General features: G+C 36.4%; 1 protein-coding gene across 1 annotated transcript in view; it reads right to left on the bottom strand.

The window, feature by feature from the left end:
* Positions 1–1305: 1305 nt before the first annotated feature.
* The window catches only part of LOC131038170 (cytokinin dehydrogenase 5-like), a 57247-nt gene continuing 44816 nt past the window's right edge, over positions 1306–13736 (bottom strand). Inside the window, exons 2-3 of the mRNA XM_057970516.2 lie at positions 1662–1879; positions 1306–1570 (exon numbers count right to left, since the gene is read on the bottom strand). Coding sequence (XP_057826499.2) covers positions 1306–1570; positions 1662–1879 — 483 coding nt within the window. The remainder of the gene's footprint in view (positions 1571–1661; positions 1880–13736) is intronic.

The following is a 13736-nucleotide window of genomic DNA, read 5'->3' as shown; positions in this document are numbered from 1 at the left end:
ATCATGGTATTGTTATTGTAGTCATTGAAGTTCAAACTCCCATTAGACCATTATAATTGTAGCCATTGTGTCCTCGCTAATCTATTGTACTTGTGGGTTTGAATCTTTATGTAGATATTGTGTCTAAATTGTTCATATTGATGCTATGTATTCATGTTGGAAATGAGTTCTCCCATTTATAAACTCACGTAACTCAAACTAAACTAAAAAAATTTATGTTCATCAATCAAATAAAAAAATAAAAAATATCCACACAAAATAACATTTTCTGTATACATATATTTTCTATTTTACACATATTCTTAGCTTAAAATTTTGATATCTTTTGATTTTAGAAAAAAAAAATGAAATTAATTATATGCTTTGGATTTGAAAATTAGCATTGTTCTTGAGTGCTTATTACTAAGGTACCCTCTAGAAATTGAAGATTTTGCCCTTTTTTACTCGTGAATGTGTAATATAAACATTGTTGAAAACTCGAATTAGAAGAGTGAAAGCTAGTTCCTTCAAAAAAAAAAAAAAAAATTTAAGAAAAAAACATATTAAACTGAGCTGAATCTCCTTAAAGGTGCATCGAGATACATTGCGAAGTACCCGAGAACAGGTTGGTCCTCACCATCATTGATAGATCTGCCTATATAGACAGGATATGTCCCTTTCTACGCAGGCTGCTTCTACTAATGTCTGGTAGAACTACGCGCTCTAGGGATAAGCACAATACTCTTTCGTGCTAAACCATTACAGAGGTGGAAACTAGAGGAAACAATAAAGCTCTATTGTTAACTAAAGAATGTGAAACCACCCTTACAATTTGAAGCCCACATCATAGTAGAAACATGACGTTCCAGCAGGAGCAAATCTTCACCAGGGTGACATGATTCCCTCTATTTCTCTCCACCACATCTTGAGCTAAATTGCCTATCCTTCCCATGCCAGACATGAGCAGCAGGAGGACGTCTGTGGGTCATCACTGACCGGGCATTCATAACTTCCTCGATCAAACCATTTTCGTGCTTATGGGTGGACATTACTCTTCCTTCTCTCTGACGATGAAGCTCTGCTCTTGGTCCTTGTATATTGCTCTCAGCTTCTCCGCGTACAAACTATGAGGATTCTTAATGCTTTCGTATGACTAAAGATGTTCACCAAATGATACAACATTTAGGAATTTAGGAATGTGAATAAACTGCTTGCTTGATTGATTTAGGAATTGTGAATTTTTACTTATTGCTATTCTTGCTATTCTGGATGGCTCTTCTTGTGACATTTCTAAATCAATAAATCAATCAAACAGTTTATTCACAATTACGATCTAGAAAATTGCTCCTTCCTCCTCTTAAATTGATCCCAACATGTATTACCAAAATGCTTCCTCCACTCTCCATTCGTCTTATAATGAGGAAGATATTGCTTGATTTCCATGCCGCTCGTTTCACATGTTCTGAGGATGTGGTCATTCTCTTCCAAGAGACTCTCTACGAAAGGACCCCCATGTCGACTAGAGCGTAGAAGACCCACCAGATAGAACACGTCCTCATCGGGTACCACAGTCGACATCTGTGAATCCCATCTGCAAAATCATCATAGCAAAACAAAACCATAAGGTAGTTGAATTTTGTGGAAACAGTAACGTCGTTATCTAAGGGAAAGAGAATACATACTTGTTTTTGAGAAGTGGGTATACAAGGAGAGGCCCTCCAATGCCATATGCAAGGACCTCTTTAAGCACCTTGTCATTAAACTCTACAATTTTGGACTCGTGTACGAACAGATTTAGCCAGGGATGAGGCGCATCCCACGCTCCGGTAGCTCTGGAGGCTATCTCTTCACAGTACACGCGGTTAAGAAACTCCATGTATGTTTGGCAAAGGGAAGTCATCTTTTGGACAAGTTTTGTTCAAATTTTGAAAATCAGTGCAAAAATTGATGCCTCTAGCAGGTTTGCTCACTCGGATCAAGTTACATATCCATTATGCATAATCAATAGGTATGATGAAGTCAACATCTAGTAATTTCTTTAGCTCAACTTTCACAAGTAATGCAATTTGTGAATGCATTTTTCTCAATTTCTATTTGTCTAGTTTTGCATCTTATTGCAATGTTAAATAATGAAGTACCAATTCTGAATCTAGCCCTGGCATATCTGCATAGGACCATGCAAAGTTGATTTTTCTTTGAAGAAAGAATGCTATGAAGTTTGTTTTTTCTTGCTCAAACAATGATGTTGCAAAGTGAATGACCTTAGGGTTATCTAATGTTCCCAGATTGATTTCTTCTATCATCTCCACTAAGAGAGGATATCTCACATGCTCTACCAGGGGTTTGTCCATTCTTCCATCCTCAGATGCCTTAGAAAGGTTTACACCCTTGGATATGTCATTTATTTTTACTTTTTCCACTTCTAGAGGTGCCTTGCAGTTTTCACCAAGAGACTCATTATTTTCATTTTTTCATTTTCATTTTCTTGACTGGAAGGAGTTGATTTCTCGAATTGTGTCAATACATCTTCATGAGATTCAAGGAATAATATTATGGCCTTATCATTTTCAAATTAATCTAAACTCGGTGGTCCATGTTGGTCCCAATCAATAAGTTTAGTGTAGACTAAGGGAATGTTATCATCGACATTATACAGGTCTAGAGCGGCAAAGGTAAAAGTCGTGATATTGATTTCAATATGGTCTTTTTTGGAAGTGGAGCTAGGATCCCAAAATTCTAAAATCTAAGCTCTATGACAAGGTTATTCTAGGAGTGTTAACATGTTTTTCTTCAATGGGTAGGTCATCTGGATCAATGAAAATATCATTTGGGGAACAAGGGCTAGAGGAAGAGGAATTAGGTTCTTCAAGGTATTCCTTAGGTGTCTTTCCATCATCAAGAGTACATTTTGTTTCACATGAGGTTATCTGGGCATTGGAAGGACCAATTCGCAACTATATAAATCCAAGTCCTCTAGTGTGGCGTTATTCTCTTGGTTGGACAGGTTCTAGAATTTCTTGCTTGTTTTTACCAAGACCATTTTGTCCATCATAACCTTCTTTCTGCATGATAGTGAATTCTTTACCATAATTTTCCATAGGCAACTTTACACATGGAACATTTTACTCATCTTTGTAAAGCGACTTGGATGCATCTTCTTCATTTTTTTCTTTGTTATGGTCTCCCCAATTTGTGAAAGTGGTGGGAGGATAATATTGAATGACAACTTTGTGTTGCTTATGCACGAGGTCTGCAATCCATAGGATTTAGGAGAAGTAGGCAACTTTCCAATGTGGAATGCATGTGTCACAGTGTATTCTCCACATCCTTGATCTTCAACTTTCAATTTACCTTTAGATAACTTAGCCAATGTTTGAGGATCTATGTTCTGAGAAGTGTCATTAGATGACAAAGCTTCTCTATTTGCAGGCACTTCTTGTTCAGAAGTTCCTTTTAGGTTAGCATGTAGAATTGAAAAGGATCTGGATCTCCTGGAAAAGTGTTCTTCATTCTGTTGTATGGGAATTTTATGCACTAGTGGTATGTAGATGGGACTTCTTTCATGGCATGTATCCAAGGACAATCTAGAATCATGTTGTAAGGAAGATCATGGTCCAAGACTTGCAATTATATTTTCAGTAGCAGGTCTAACTCTGATAGGTAGCACAATAACACCTTTTGAAAGGCGCTCTTCATCATCATATGCTTTGATAGTTATCTTTCTAGAGGGATCAATATCATTTTCAGAGTAGTCAAGAGTTATGACAACTCTCAATGTACTGAGGTTTAGTCTTGCTCCACCATCTATCAAGACTTGTTTTATCTTGGTATTATGGACAAAGATTTCTAGATGCAAATGGTCATTATGATTAGGCTTGTTATGTGGAACATCATTTTTAGTGAATGTAACTGGGCAAGAGGGAGCAATATGTCCTATCATAGCTTGAAACTGGTCAACATTTATGTCCATGGGAATTGTAGACTATTGCAATGCTTTATCAAGGACTTCTCTATGAGTGGGAGAGATGCACAACAAATCTAAGATAGAGATCTGTGCAAGCATTTTTACTAAATGATCAAGAATGTTATACTAACTAGTAGCTTGTGACATAGGAGGAGCTCCTTGTAAAACAACCTTAGATCGTCGAGTAGTTATCGCACACTAGGAACTTGGATCTTTAATTTGTATAGTAGATACATGATTGTTTGACATTTGGAGACAATTGATGGTGTACTGATGGGAAGCAATGGTGTAGTTGGCATTGCCTTTGGAGTTAGAATTAGATGTAGAGTCCTTTCCTTTATCATGATCTAGTAATGGAGTTTTAAAAATGGTATGATTTGTGTTTTAGGAAGCTGTCAAAGAATGTATTTCAATCAAACCTTGGTTAATTAAGTCTTGTATCAGATATTTTAATTGAAAGCATGGAGTTTTAGTCCTTTTGTGCAGTGATGTTCACAATACTGATTGTCGTTCCACCAGCCAAGTTTTAATGCTAGTTCATTTCTAATCTCGGGTAGCTATACAAGGTTTGATTGGAGTAATTGTTTTAACATAGATTCAATGGGTTATTGTAATGGTGTAAATTGGCAAGGAAGTCCTTGTTGTTGATTATATTGCATGGTATTGGGCACTTGATCTTGTTGCTGAGGGGATAAATTATTTTGCTAAGAAGATTGGTTATTTGTTTGAGTATTTGATGGTGTAGCTCCTTTGAGGATGAGTTTTGTTTGTGTTGTTTACTATTTTTGCTTCCACAACCCCATCATTGTCAATGCTCTTGTTTCTACACCAGATTTTTGCTTTATCATTGCTTGTGTTGTCTTTAGATATTTTGATGACCCCTTTCTATATAAGAGCTTTCTCAATGTTTGTCCCTTTTTTTATAAGTTTTTTGATAAAACTAGGACTCTTGATCTTTAGTTCATGCATTACTTCTGGTACTGCATTATTAATAAATAGGTTGACTTATTATTCTTTAGGGATGTCAAACGAACACGGTTGACTAAATTTTGCCATCTTTGTAAGAATGTGACAAAGGATTCCCCTGTTTTCTACTTGGTAGTGGAAAGGTAATGATAGGACCTAAAATTATGTCTTGCAAAATTTTGTTCATTCTGGTTTTATTTTGCCCTTTGTCAAGGTTTCAAGGTTTAAGGTTATAGGGGTTGTGATTTCCGGTCAAGTCTTGATATAAAAGAATAAACTTTGAGCCTTTTATGTTCCATCATTACTTTTTCCCACTTAAGGTCGAGTGTTGTTTACCGTGGGCGAGGCCATTTTATTTCCTAAATGCTAAGTTGTGTTAGACAGGTCTAAGAAATGACTTTCCTAAGTCGCGTGAAAAATTTCCCTATAGTCGGTTTCATTTTAATGTTTGTGGCCGCGGCCATAATTTTCCTAAGTCCGAAATTCCTAAGTATTGTGGCCAGTCGATAAAGACAGAACAGATCTGATAGTCCATGCTTCCTCATGGTTGAAAATGCAAGGACAATAAAGATTGTGGCATCACGAGATGATGCCACATGTGCTTGACGAAGAAAGGTGAGCTGACGGTTCGATTTTTCAAATTTTTGATATTACCAGTTTCCAGCGAGTAAAGCCCGAGTTACTAGAAATGAATGTTTCAGCACATGCTTATATAAAGCGGTAATGTTTTAATTTCAGTCTAAGAAATGCTCGGGAGTTAGCGGTCATTGTTAAGTGACCAGTGTAGTTAGGAAGTAAATAGAGGGCAGATCCAATGATTTTCGTGATCTTGCGATCGAGATCTATACGAGATTATGGACCATGGCATCACAAGATGATGCCACGTGTCCAAGGCAAGCCAAGGAAAGCCGATGGTGGGGTCACTAAAGGTGGTGAAATAGGTGATGAGTTGGATGTGCCACATCATGCCAAGGATGGACTCGCTTGCCATATTGCAGGGTAACTATCAGATTGAATGGTTTGGTCCATAGGATTCGCCAACTTGAAAGATGATTGACGGTCAGGTTTTAAACTTTTCAAATGTAAGTTAAGAGTCGTTGTTTCTCTCGTGTGAGTAGTAATGGTGGATGAGACATTGGTGTTTCATTCCTGGCAGTAATAAAAGTACTCTTACAACTTGTTCTTGATTCATAAAGAATTTCATAGTGATCCAGAAGACATTTATGCTGCTGAAGAAGATTGAAATGATTCCTTGCAAAATAGAACCGCTATGCCTCTAGTGTAATCGAAACAGTAAGTTTATCTAAGCTCCTTTGTTTGTTCTTGAAACAATTGATGTTATGAATTGTGCATGAAATTATAAGAAAATAATTTCAATTGTTCTAGGGTTAGAATCTAAACAGAGAAGAGTGAAATTTGCTTAAATTACTATTGTAATTTAAATCTTCTCTTAGCCCTAGTCTTTTCTTTCTCAATTTGAAGTTGTAGTAGAAAACCCTAGTTCAAAAGATGACTCCCTCATGAAAACATTCAAGGAAAATTGATTACATGAAAAGGAATCTTTATGATGATTTCTTGGACCAATTTAAGCCCTTGACAAATGATAGACACCAAGGGAAGAGATTTGTGAGTGGAAAAACCCTAGGAGAAGGGTTAACTAATAAAGCATTTCACTTGGCAGATGTTAGTATACCAATGACCGGATTAGAGATGTTTAAACTATGGTATGGATAGAGGAACTTGCATTCCCCACTATCTAGTCCCTAGCAGTATAATTTGGGTAAATTAGTAGTACCAGGTGTCTTCATGGATGTTGACCTTCTCAAATCTATTACAAATAGACATGACCCTGTCTCGAGGGTTATTAGGGGAAATGAAGGAGATATTTGTTGACCATCAGAAGGGAAGAATTCTGGGAATTTTTTAACCTGGATGAACCATCTGTGAGCTTGGTGCAAGTAGACCTAAATGAGCTAAAAGCATAGTAGTATAAAATGAAGGAGTTCATTAGAAGTAGTTTCCTTCCGATGCATTTGGCTAGAGCAAGGAGCACAACATACCATATTGGCCCTAGCTCGGAAGAGCCATTCCCTATTGGTTCTTTTGATCCCTACTTTCAAGCTACCTTTTTCTCTCTGTATCATGTAGTGGGTTTTAATCCAATTATAGTGATGCCACCTGATTTTATGTACATGGCCATGCAAATTCAGCATCTGGATTATACAGTGGTCTTTGACTTTGCCCCATACCTTGAAGAAAAGATTCATGAGGGGTTATAGGATATTAAAAATGAAGTGCCTAGTGCTAAATTCTTCTGGTATTCCTTACTCATGCATATGTTCCTATTTAGGAACGCAGATTACTTTGAGGGTACCATAAACCTCAAAAGGATAATTGACAATAAGGAGATTCTAGTGTAGCTTTGGAGCACAGATATGTCTTGGGATAGACAGGAGGCTAGCTTTGTAAGATTTGATAACAACTTTGCTTCTAAGTTGAGGCAAAGGTTGACAGTAAACCCGCCAAGGATTCCCAAAGAATTACATGATTTTGTAAGGCCCAAAGAGAGGTTTCCACTTGTTAGGATTGAGCACAACTGGGGGGATTTTATCCCTTATCCTGTAAGTACTGTTATCAAAATCTATGGTTTTTCCGAACAACCACATGTACTGCCTTTCAATGTTCCTTTGAGAATGGGTTTTGCTGAGGTAACGTGGCAGATAGGATACATTCATGACAAGGAATTAAAGGGAAGGGGTAAAGGAACAATTTTTCTAGATTACACTATCATCCCTTATTTTGTAATTGTGAAAGGAGGATATGAACATTTTGATAAATTGTTTGTTCCATATCATTTGGGGGTGAGTATAGCTAGACACAGTGATCCTGAGGGGTTCTACAATATCTTCAAAACAAGAATAAAAGGAGGTATATTGCCTCATGAGCATAACTTTCCTGAGGACATAATTAGAAATGAATTTGATCTCATGACTCAGGAGTGGAGGAAAGAAAAATGGATAATCTTCAAAAAGTTATGGGCTGCAATTCAAAAGATGGATCCAAATTATGATCCAGTGAAGGATTTTACCCCATTCTGTGCTAAGGTCAACTTTGTTATGAACAATTTCAATGAATTAAAGCTAATTTTAAAGGAGAAGATGGTCAAACTTGAAGAAGTTCATGACCGACAACATTCAAGCCAACAACCTCCTTTGTCTCAAAGAGCGGGTGGCATGGTAGAGAGGAGACCTATTTATGAATTTTCTCATAAAAGAGAAAGAGATGAAGAGGAGAGAAGCAATGACTTTGGAAGGTTAGTAAGGAGAAAGGGTAAAAATATAATGAGTACAGAGCCTTCCCCAAAAATGCAGGATGAAGAACAAAATGATGAAGATATGTTCATAGCAACAAATGCAGAAATGCAATTTGGTGTTCCTCCTTTTCTCCCTAATCTGGAGTTAGACCTCACTCATTTAGATATTCAAGGTAAAGATTTTAGGGATGCAAGAAAAGAGGCATGTGATAAGTTCCTCGAGGATGATACTTTTGTGAGGAGACCAACATTTCGGCAACTGGTATGGAAGATGAAGATTGAAGAATACAAAAGAAAAATGACTGAGAAAAAGGCCCAAAGGCCAGATAGATCTGATCAAGAAAATCAAGAAGTCAAGAATGAAATGATGGAAGAGTTTAAGGAAATCACTACTGATGAGGGAAGGAATATTATAAGTCACACTAGAGTCTTGATTTTACTAGAATGGGACATAGAAGATGCAGTGGCTTTTGATGCAATCAGGAAATCAAAAGGTCAACATTTCAATTCAGAGGAGGAAGAAAGGTTGGCATTAAAAGGATTAGATTTTGTGGATTATTATGCAACCTTGGCAATATGGGTGCTAGAAGGACCTAGAAAGCCTAACATCAGTGACTTAAACTCCAACTTGAGGGGAGGCCTTATTATAAAAAGAGCATTTGACACATCAAGTGTAGAGGCTACAAAGTTGAATGTTGATGTTACTAAGTTGGCACATGAGACTTCAAAAAGAGAGGCCTTGGAAAAGGCAGAGCTGATGAGAAATTGAGATAAAATTTTCAATGATTACAATGCATCTCAACAAAGGTGTGTGGAGTTGCAAATGAGAGTGCAACTCTTTGAGTAGGGACAAATAAAGGTTTCTTTTCCTGCACTTATAGGGTCATCCAACCCATCAACATCTAGGTCATCACTTGCGGTCTAGGAAGAAGAAGCGGTTCAACCTTATATAAGTGTTGGTGTCCTTGGTATGTCATTAGTCCCATATGATGATGATGATGATGATGAGCCTGAAGCTACAAGATCAACTGAACCAACTCAGTCTCAGCTTTTAGAAAAGATAGTTGAATTAGAAAATAAGCTGAAAGAATCAGAAGATCAATCAGTTGGGCAGAAAAAGGATATAGTTAGCTGAATGCTAACTCATTTGAATGAGATTTGATAGTAGACTCAATAGTGTTCATGCCTTATATTCTTTATAATTTAATGCTATTCAAAAATTTGATGATGATAAAGAAGTGGCAATTCCTTTGTTTACAAAATGGCTGCAAAGAGGAAATGAGCTTAGAATAATGTCCATGGCTTCTAAGTATCATGCTAAGAGACCACATGCACTCCAACCAACATACTTGTTGGTAAAATCAATGGAAGAAGCCCAAATTTTATCAAAAAATATAGAAAGAAAGGTAAGGGAACTGATGAAAAGTCTAAGTGAGTTGAATCAAACTCTTTTGCTAGATATTGAAGATAAAGAAGGGGCAATCAAACCTCTACAATTTTGGAAGGAGGCGGCAAAAAGAGTCATCAGTACCCAAGTAGAGCTGATATGTGAAGGGCTAAACATGGATATGTTGGAGGATAGCGTGGATAAAATAATTTCCATAGGGCCATTTTTGGAAACTTTTGAAAGAGAGGCAAACAAAGTAGTTGATAAATATATTCCATATAGGGAAAAAGTTGATGAAGTCATGAGTTTTGACTGGCCATCCGATGAAGAATACAATGCATGGAGTAATATGTATCTAATTGATGAATAAAGGTTGCAAATAGTTTGATATAACTATTTTTTTCTTTTAGTGGCAGATATTTTTGAACTAGTATAACAGAAATGGCGGTAAAATTCATCATGAGTTTTAGAGAAGCGGCCGCAGACTTTGATCTTGTATGAGTGAAATCAAGGATGGAATATTTGTGTAACAAAATGTAGTTGTATGTAATAATTTTGAGATGACAGGTGTCTCCCCTGGCCTAAATCTTGTTTTTCTCCCCTATTTTTTATAAAAGGGAATTCAGGGCTATGAGACGGGGTTCCGATTTTTGGTTCCTTGAATATTCTGAATTTTTGGTTGTGATAGAAAAGTTTAGGTGAAACAAAAAAGTTGTAAAAGGTCATTTGTAGAGAAAAATAGAAAGAGTTATGTCTATTTTTTATGTAGGTTCTTGAAGGAGTTATGTATGAATTGTATTTTGAGAGAGACAACCGAATTGTTCAATAGAAATATAATTCAAGCCCATTTCTCTCCAGTGTATTGTTCTATCATGTTTTGAATGTATATCATCAAGGATTTTATCATTCATTGCACTATTGTGGTGTATGTATTTTTTGTTCATGCTTTGGTCTAAGGGGCCAATTAAATGCTTGAGTAGAATTGTAGAGTGGTAGGGATATTTGTAGGGATTTTTATAAGTATTTTTGGGTTGGGGTTGCAAATATGATGTATTGCAAGGCAATATTATCTTAGTTTTATATGTTGTTAGATAAATTCTATCAGAATACATTTTATGCAGTATGAATTCATGTACCCAATGGAGTAAGGCACTAATCATACCTAAACAACTGTCTTGGTGTTGATTTTTTGTTCCAAATCACCACTTATTTGCTATAATTTGTTGAATATCCAAATATTTTCATTTTCATGTATGTTGTTGTGTGCTTTTAATCATCTCATTCTCCAAACTGGTTGAGGATCACTAAGGAATTTTCCATTCCTAAGCATTCTCCCTTTTTGTCGAGCCTTTATCTGATATTATTTGCTTTGTTTCATGTATAATTTGTGAGTGTGGAGTAGAAATCACAAATTAGTATGGAGATCACCCTCTTGAATTTTGCAGAGCCCAAAGTGTAGAAGGATCTTGTATCCTTGTAGATGTTGGTCCAAGTCTCACGAATATTAACAGTTGGAAGTAGCTTTCCATAGATATTTAGAGGAAACAACTTGGTATCTGCCTTGTGTCAGTGTAAACCCATTTTTGGGCACCAACAGGTCAGTCATAGTGACTTTGTTGTCAATGTTGAAGGCAAAGTGGCAAATTAATTTTTTTACAGTTAACTCGTTCCATGATTTAATATTACCAAGTAATCAGGCATACCAATCCATTGGTTGTCTAAACAAACATTGTGGGAATAGATGCATGAGATATGTGTCATCATAGTGAATTTCCATACAAGAGGCAGAGAAGTCTTTGATGTGATCTTTTGGGTCTCCTTTTCCTTGGCACTAATCAAATTTAGGGACACTATTTTTTTTGGGGAAAGGAGGCATGTACAAACTTTTGTCGAAAGGGTTAGGACATAAGTCATGCAATGTGTAACTTCTTTTGGTTCCTCTTGTTTGTAATGTTTTCACTTTCTTGGATAGTTTCTCAATTTGTTATGTCATGACATCTAAAGATCCTTGTCTAGGGGGTTCATCCTTCATTTCTGCATGACCTTGTTGTCTATATATTGTTTCTTTGAGTAGGTTTTGTTCTTGATATTCAAGAATAGTGGATTGAGGTGTACTTGTGATTGGTATGTCTTGGTATATGTCACCATATTGTGTAGCAGTGATGTCTTGGTATTGATTTTGTTGTTACGATTGTGAAAACTACATTTCATTTTGGACTCAAGGTTGAAATTGTTGTGTTTGTTGGACAGGTTGTTGTTGAGTTTGAATTGTAAGCAATGGGATATGTTGTTGTTGTTGGCAATTGACACTCATCCAATGGATTATAGCACATGGATAATGGATTAGGGTTGTCATTGATGGCAACTCTCCTTGGAAATTTTATCTAGTAGTTATGGATTTTGGTAACCCGTAGACAAAGTGATCTGGTAATATGTCATTGGTATTTTAGGATAAGCATAGCACTTTTGGTCCAGAATCTTTGTGGTAATAGTGGTGGTAAGATTCATGCATGGGATGATAAGGCTGACATGTAGAAATAATTTTGACTTCATTTGGTTGATCCATATATGTTTTAGAGATCCAATCTAAGATGACACATGGTTACACGTTACATTGCATATTATGGATGGCTGACTTGATGAATGTTTTATTTTGTGATTGTGGACATATATGACCATTGTAGGAGATAATTTTGGTGTATGGCATGAGTGAGTAGTGATCAAGAAACCTATTTGGTGTAGTTTAACATGTGCATTCTTGATCTAGTGGCTAATTAAGAAGCAGAACAGAGCAGAGTTGTAGAGGTGTTATAGTAAGACTTTTTGCACTTATCTAGAACTCATGCATGCATTGTTTGATTCTATTTTGGAGTTCAATCATTGTAGTTCTCATTGTAAAGGATTAGTAAGTCAGTGAGACTTCCATATTATAATCTAAGCAGTGAGCTCTAGGAAATGAGCCTGAATGCATGTGCATTCCCCTTTTGTAATATTTATGTACTCCTGATCACAGTATATGAATATTGTCAATTCCAATCCACCATCGTTTTTCCCTTTCCGGGTTTCCACATAAAAATCTTGGTGGTATGATTTTGTGGTTGATTATCTTGTGTTTCTGTATTTTTCTTTCTTGCATTTTCTTTTGATGGTCTAAGAATAAGGCTGAAAATTTATTTACTAGTAGACCATTGATTCACTCCTCCACCCTCTTAGTGTTCCTTGATTCGAAAAATTGCAATTGTGTCACTAGTACTTTTTTTTGAGTTCCTGATTGTGTCATTTATTGTTGGAATCCTAGAACTTGGGTATCTATTGTTGATATTGAGGCATGGATAGTTATTATTGGTCTAATCAATGTGGTTGAACAATTGATTATTGTGTGTCACTTGATGTCTTAATCTCCTATTTTGATATGGAGCACCAATTTGCATAGTAGTTTGTACTTGCCATTGGTAACATCTAGTAACATTTTGTTCTTGAGCAGTTGGTTGTGTATATCCTAATCATCCAAGCAGGTTGTCAAGCATGTTTGTTTTTCATTTTCGATGTTTACGAGGCCTAGGTTAAGATATCATATTTATGCCTTCTTAGGGTAGAACATTGCTTGGTTAGTTTTGCTGCATATTAGTATTGACTCGTGTTGTGGGAATGTCATTTGTTATACTAGTTGTTGGCTCATGGAACTGTGTTTGCATTGGATTTGTTTAGACTTGAGCAGTTGTTGTTTGTGTAAGGGAATTTGTTTATGCAATATCATTCAAGGAGGGGATATATGGCATCCCTATTATATACATAACCACTTCTTGGATCAGGGATTATTGAGCATTTGATATTGGAGGTTAGATAGTGCTTACTAAGGTTCACATCATTTCTTGTGACACCGACAACTTATATGGATCCATTTGTCATGTTGATGATGCAATACTAAATAAGGGATTATCAAATTTTTTGAAGGATGTCTTTGAGGGATTCTAGTCAATGCGAGGTCTTTTCCCTAGGTCTTCCCTAGTGTGTTCTAAGGTTTGGTTTGTTTGTCGAGGGAGATCAGTTTGAACTGTTCTTTGAGCTTGTTGTGCATGTTCTTGCATTCCAAGTTGGGATTCAAGTTCTCCTATCATATTTTGATA

This window comes from Cryptomeria japonica, chromosome 11 (assembly GCF_030272615.1).
Source record: "Cryptomeria japonica chromosome 11, Sugi_1.0, whole genome shotgun sequence".
NCBI classification, from domain to species: domain Eukaryota; kingdom Viridiplantae; phylum Streptophyta; class Pinopsida; order Cupressales; family Cupressaceae; genus Cryptomeria; species Cryptomeria japonica.
The sequence above is the reverse complement of the archived record's forward strand: the minus strand, read 5'-3'. Positions and strand labels throughout refer to the sequence as shown.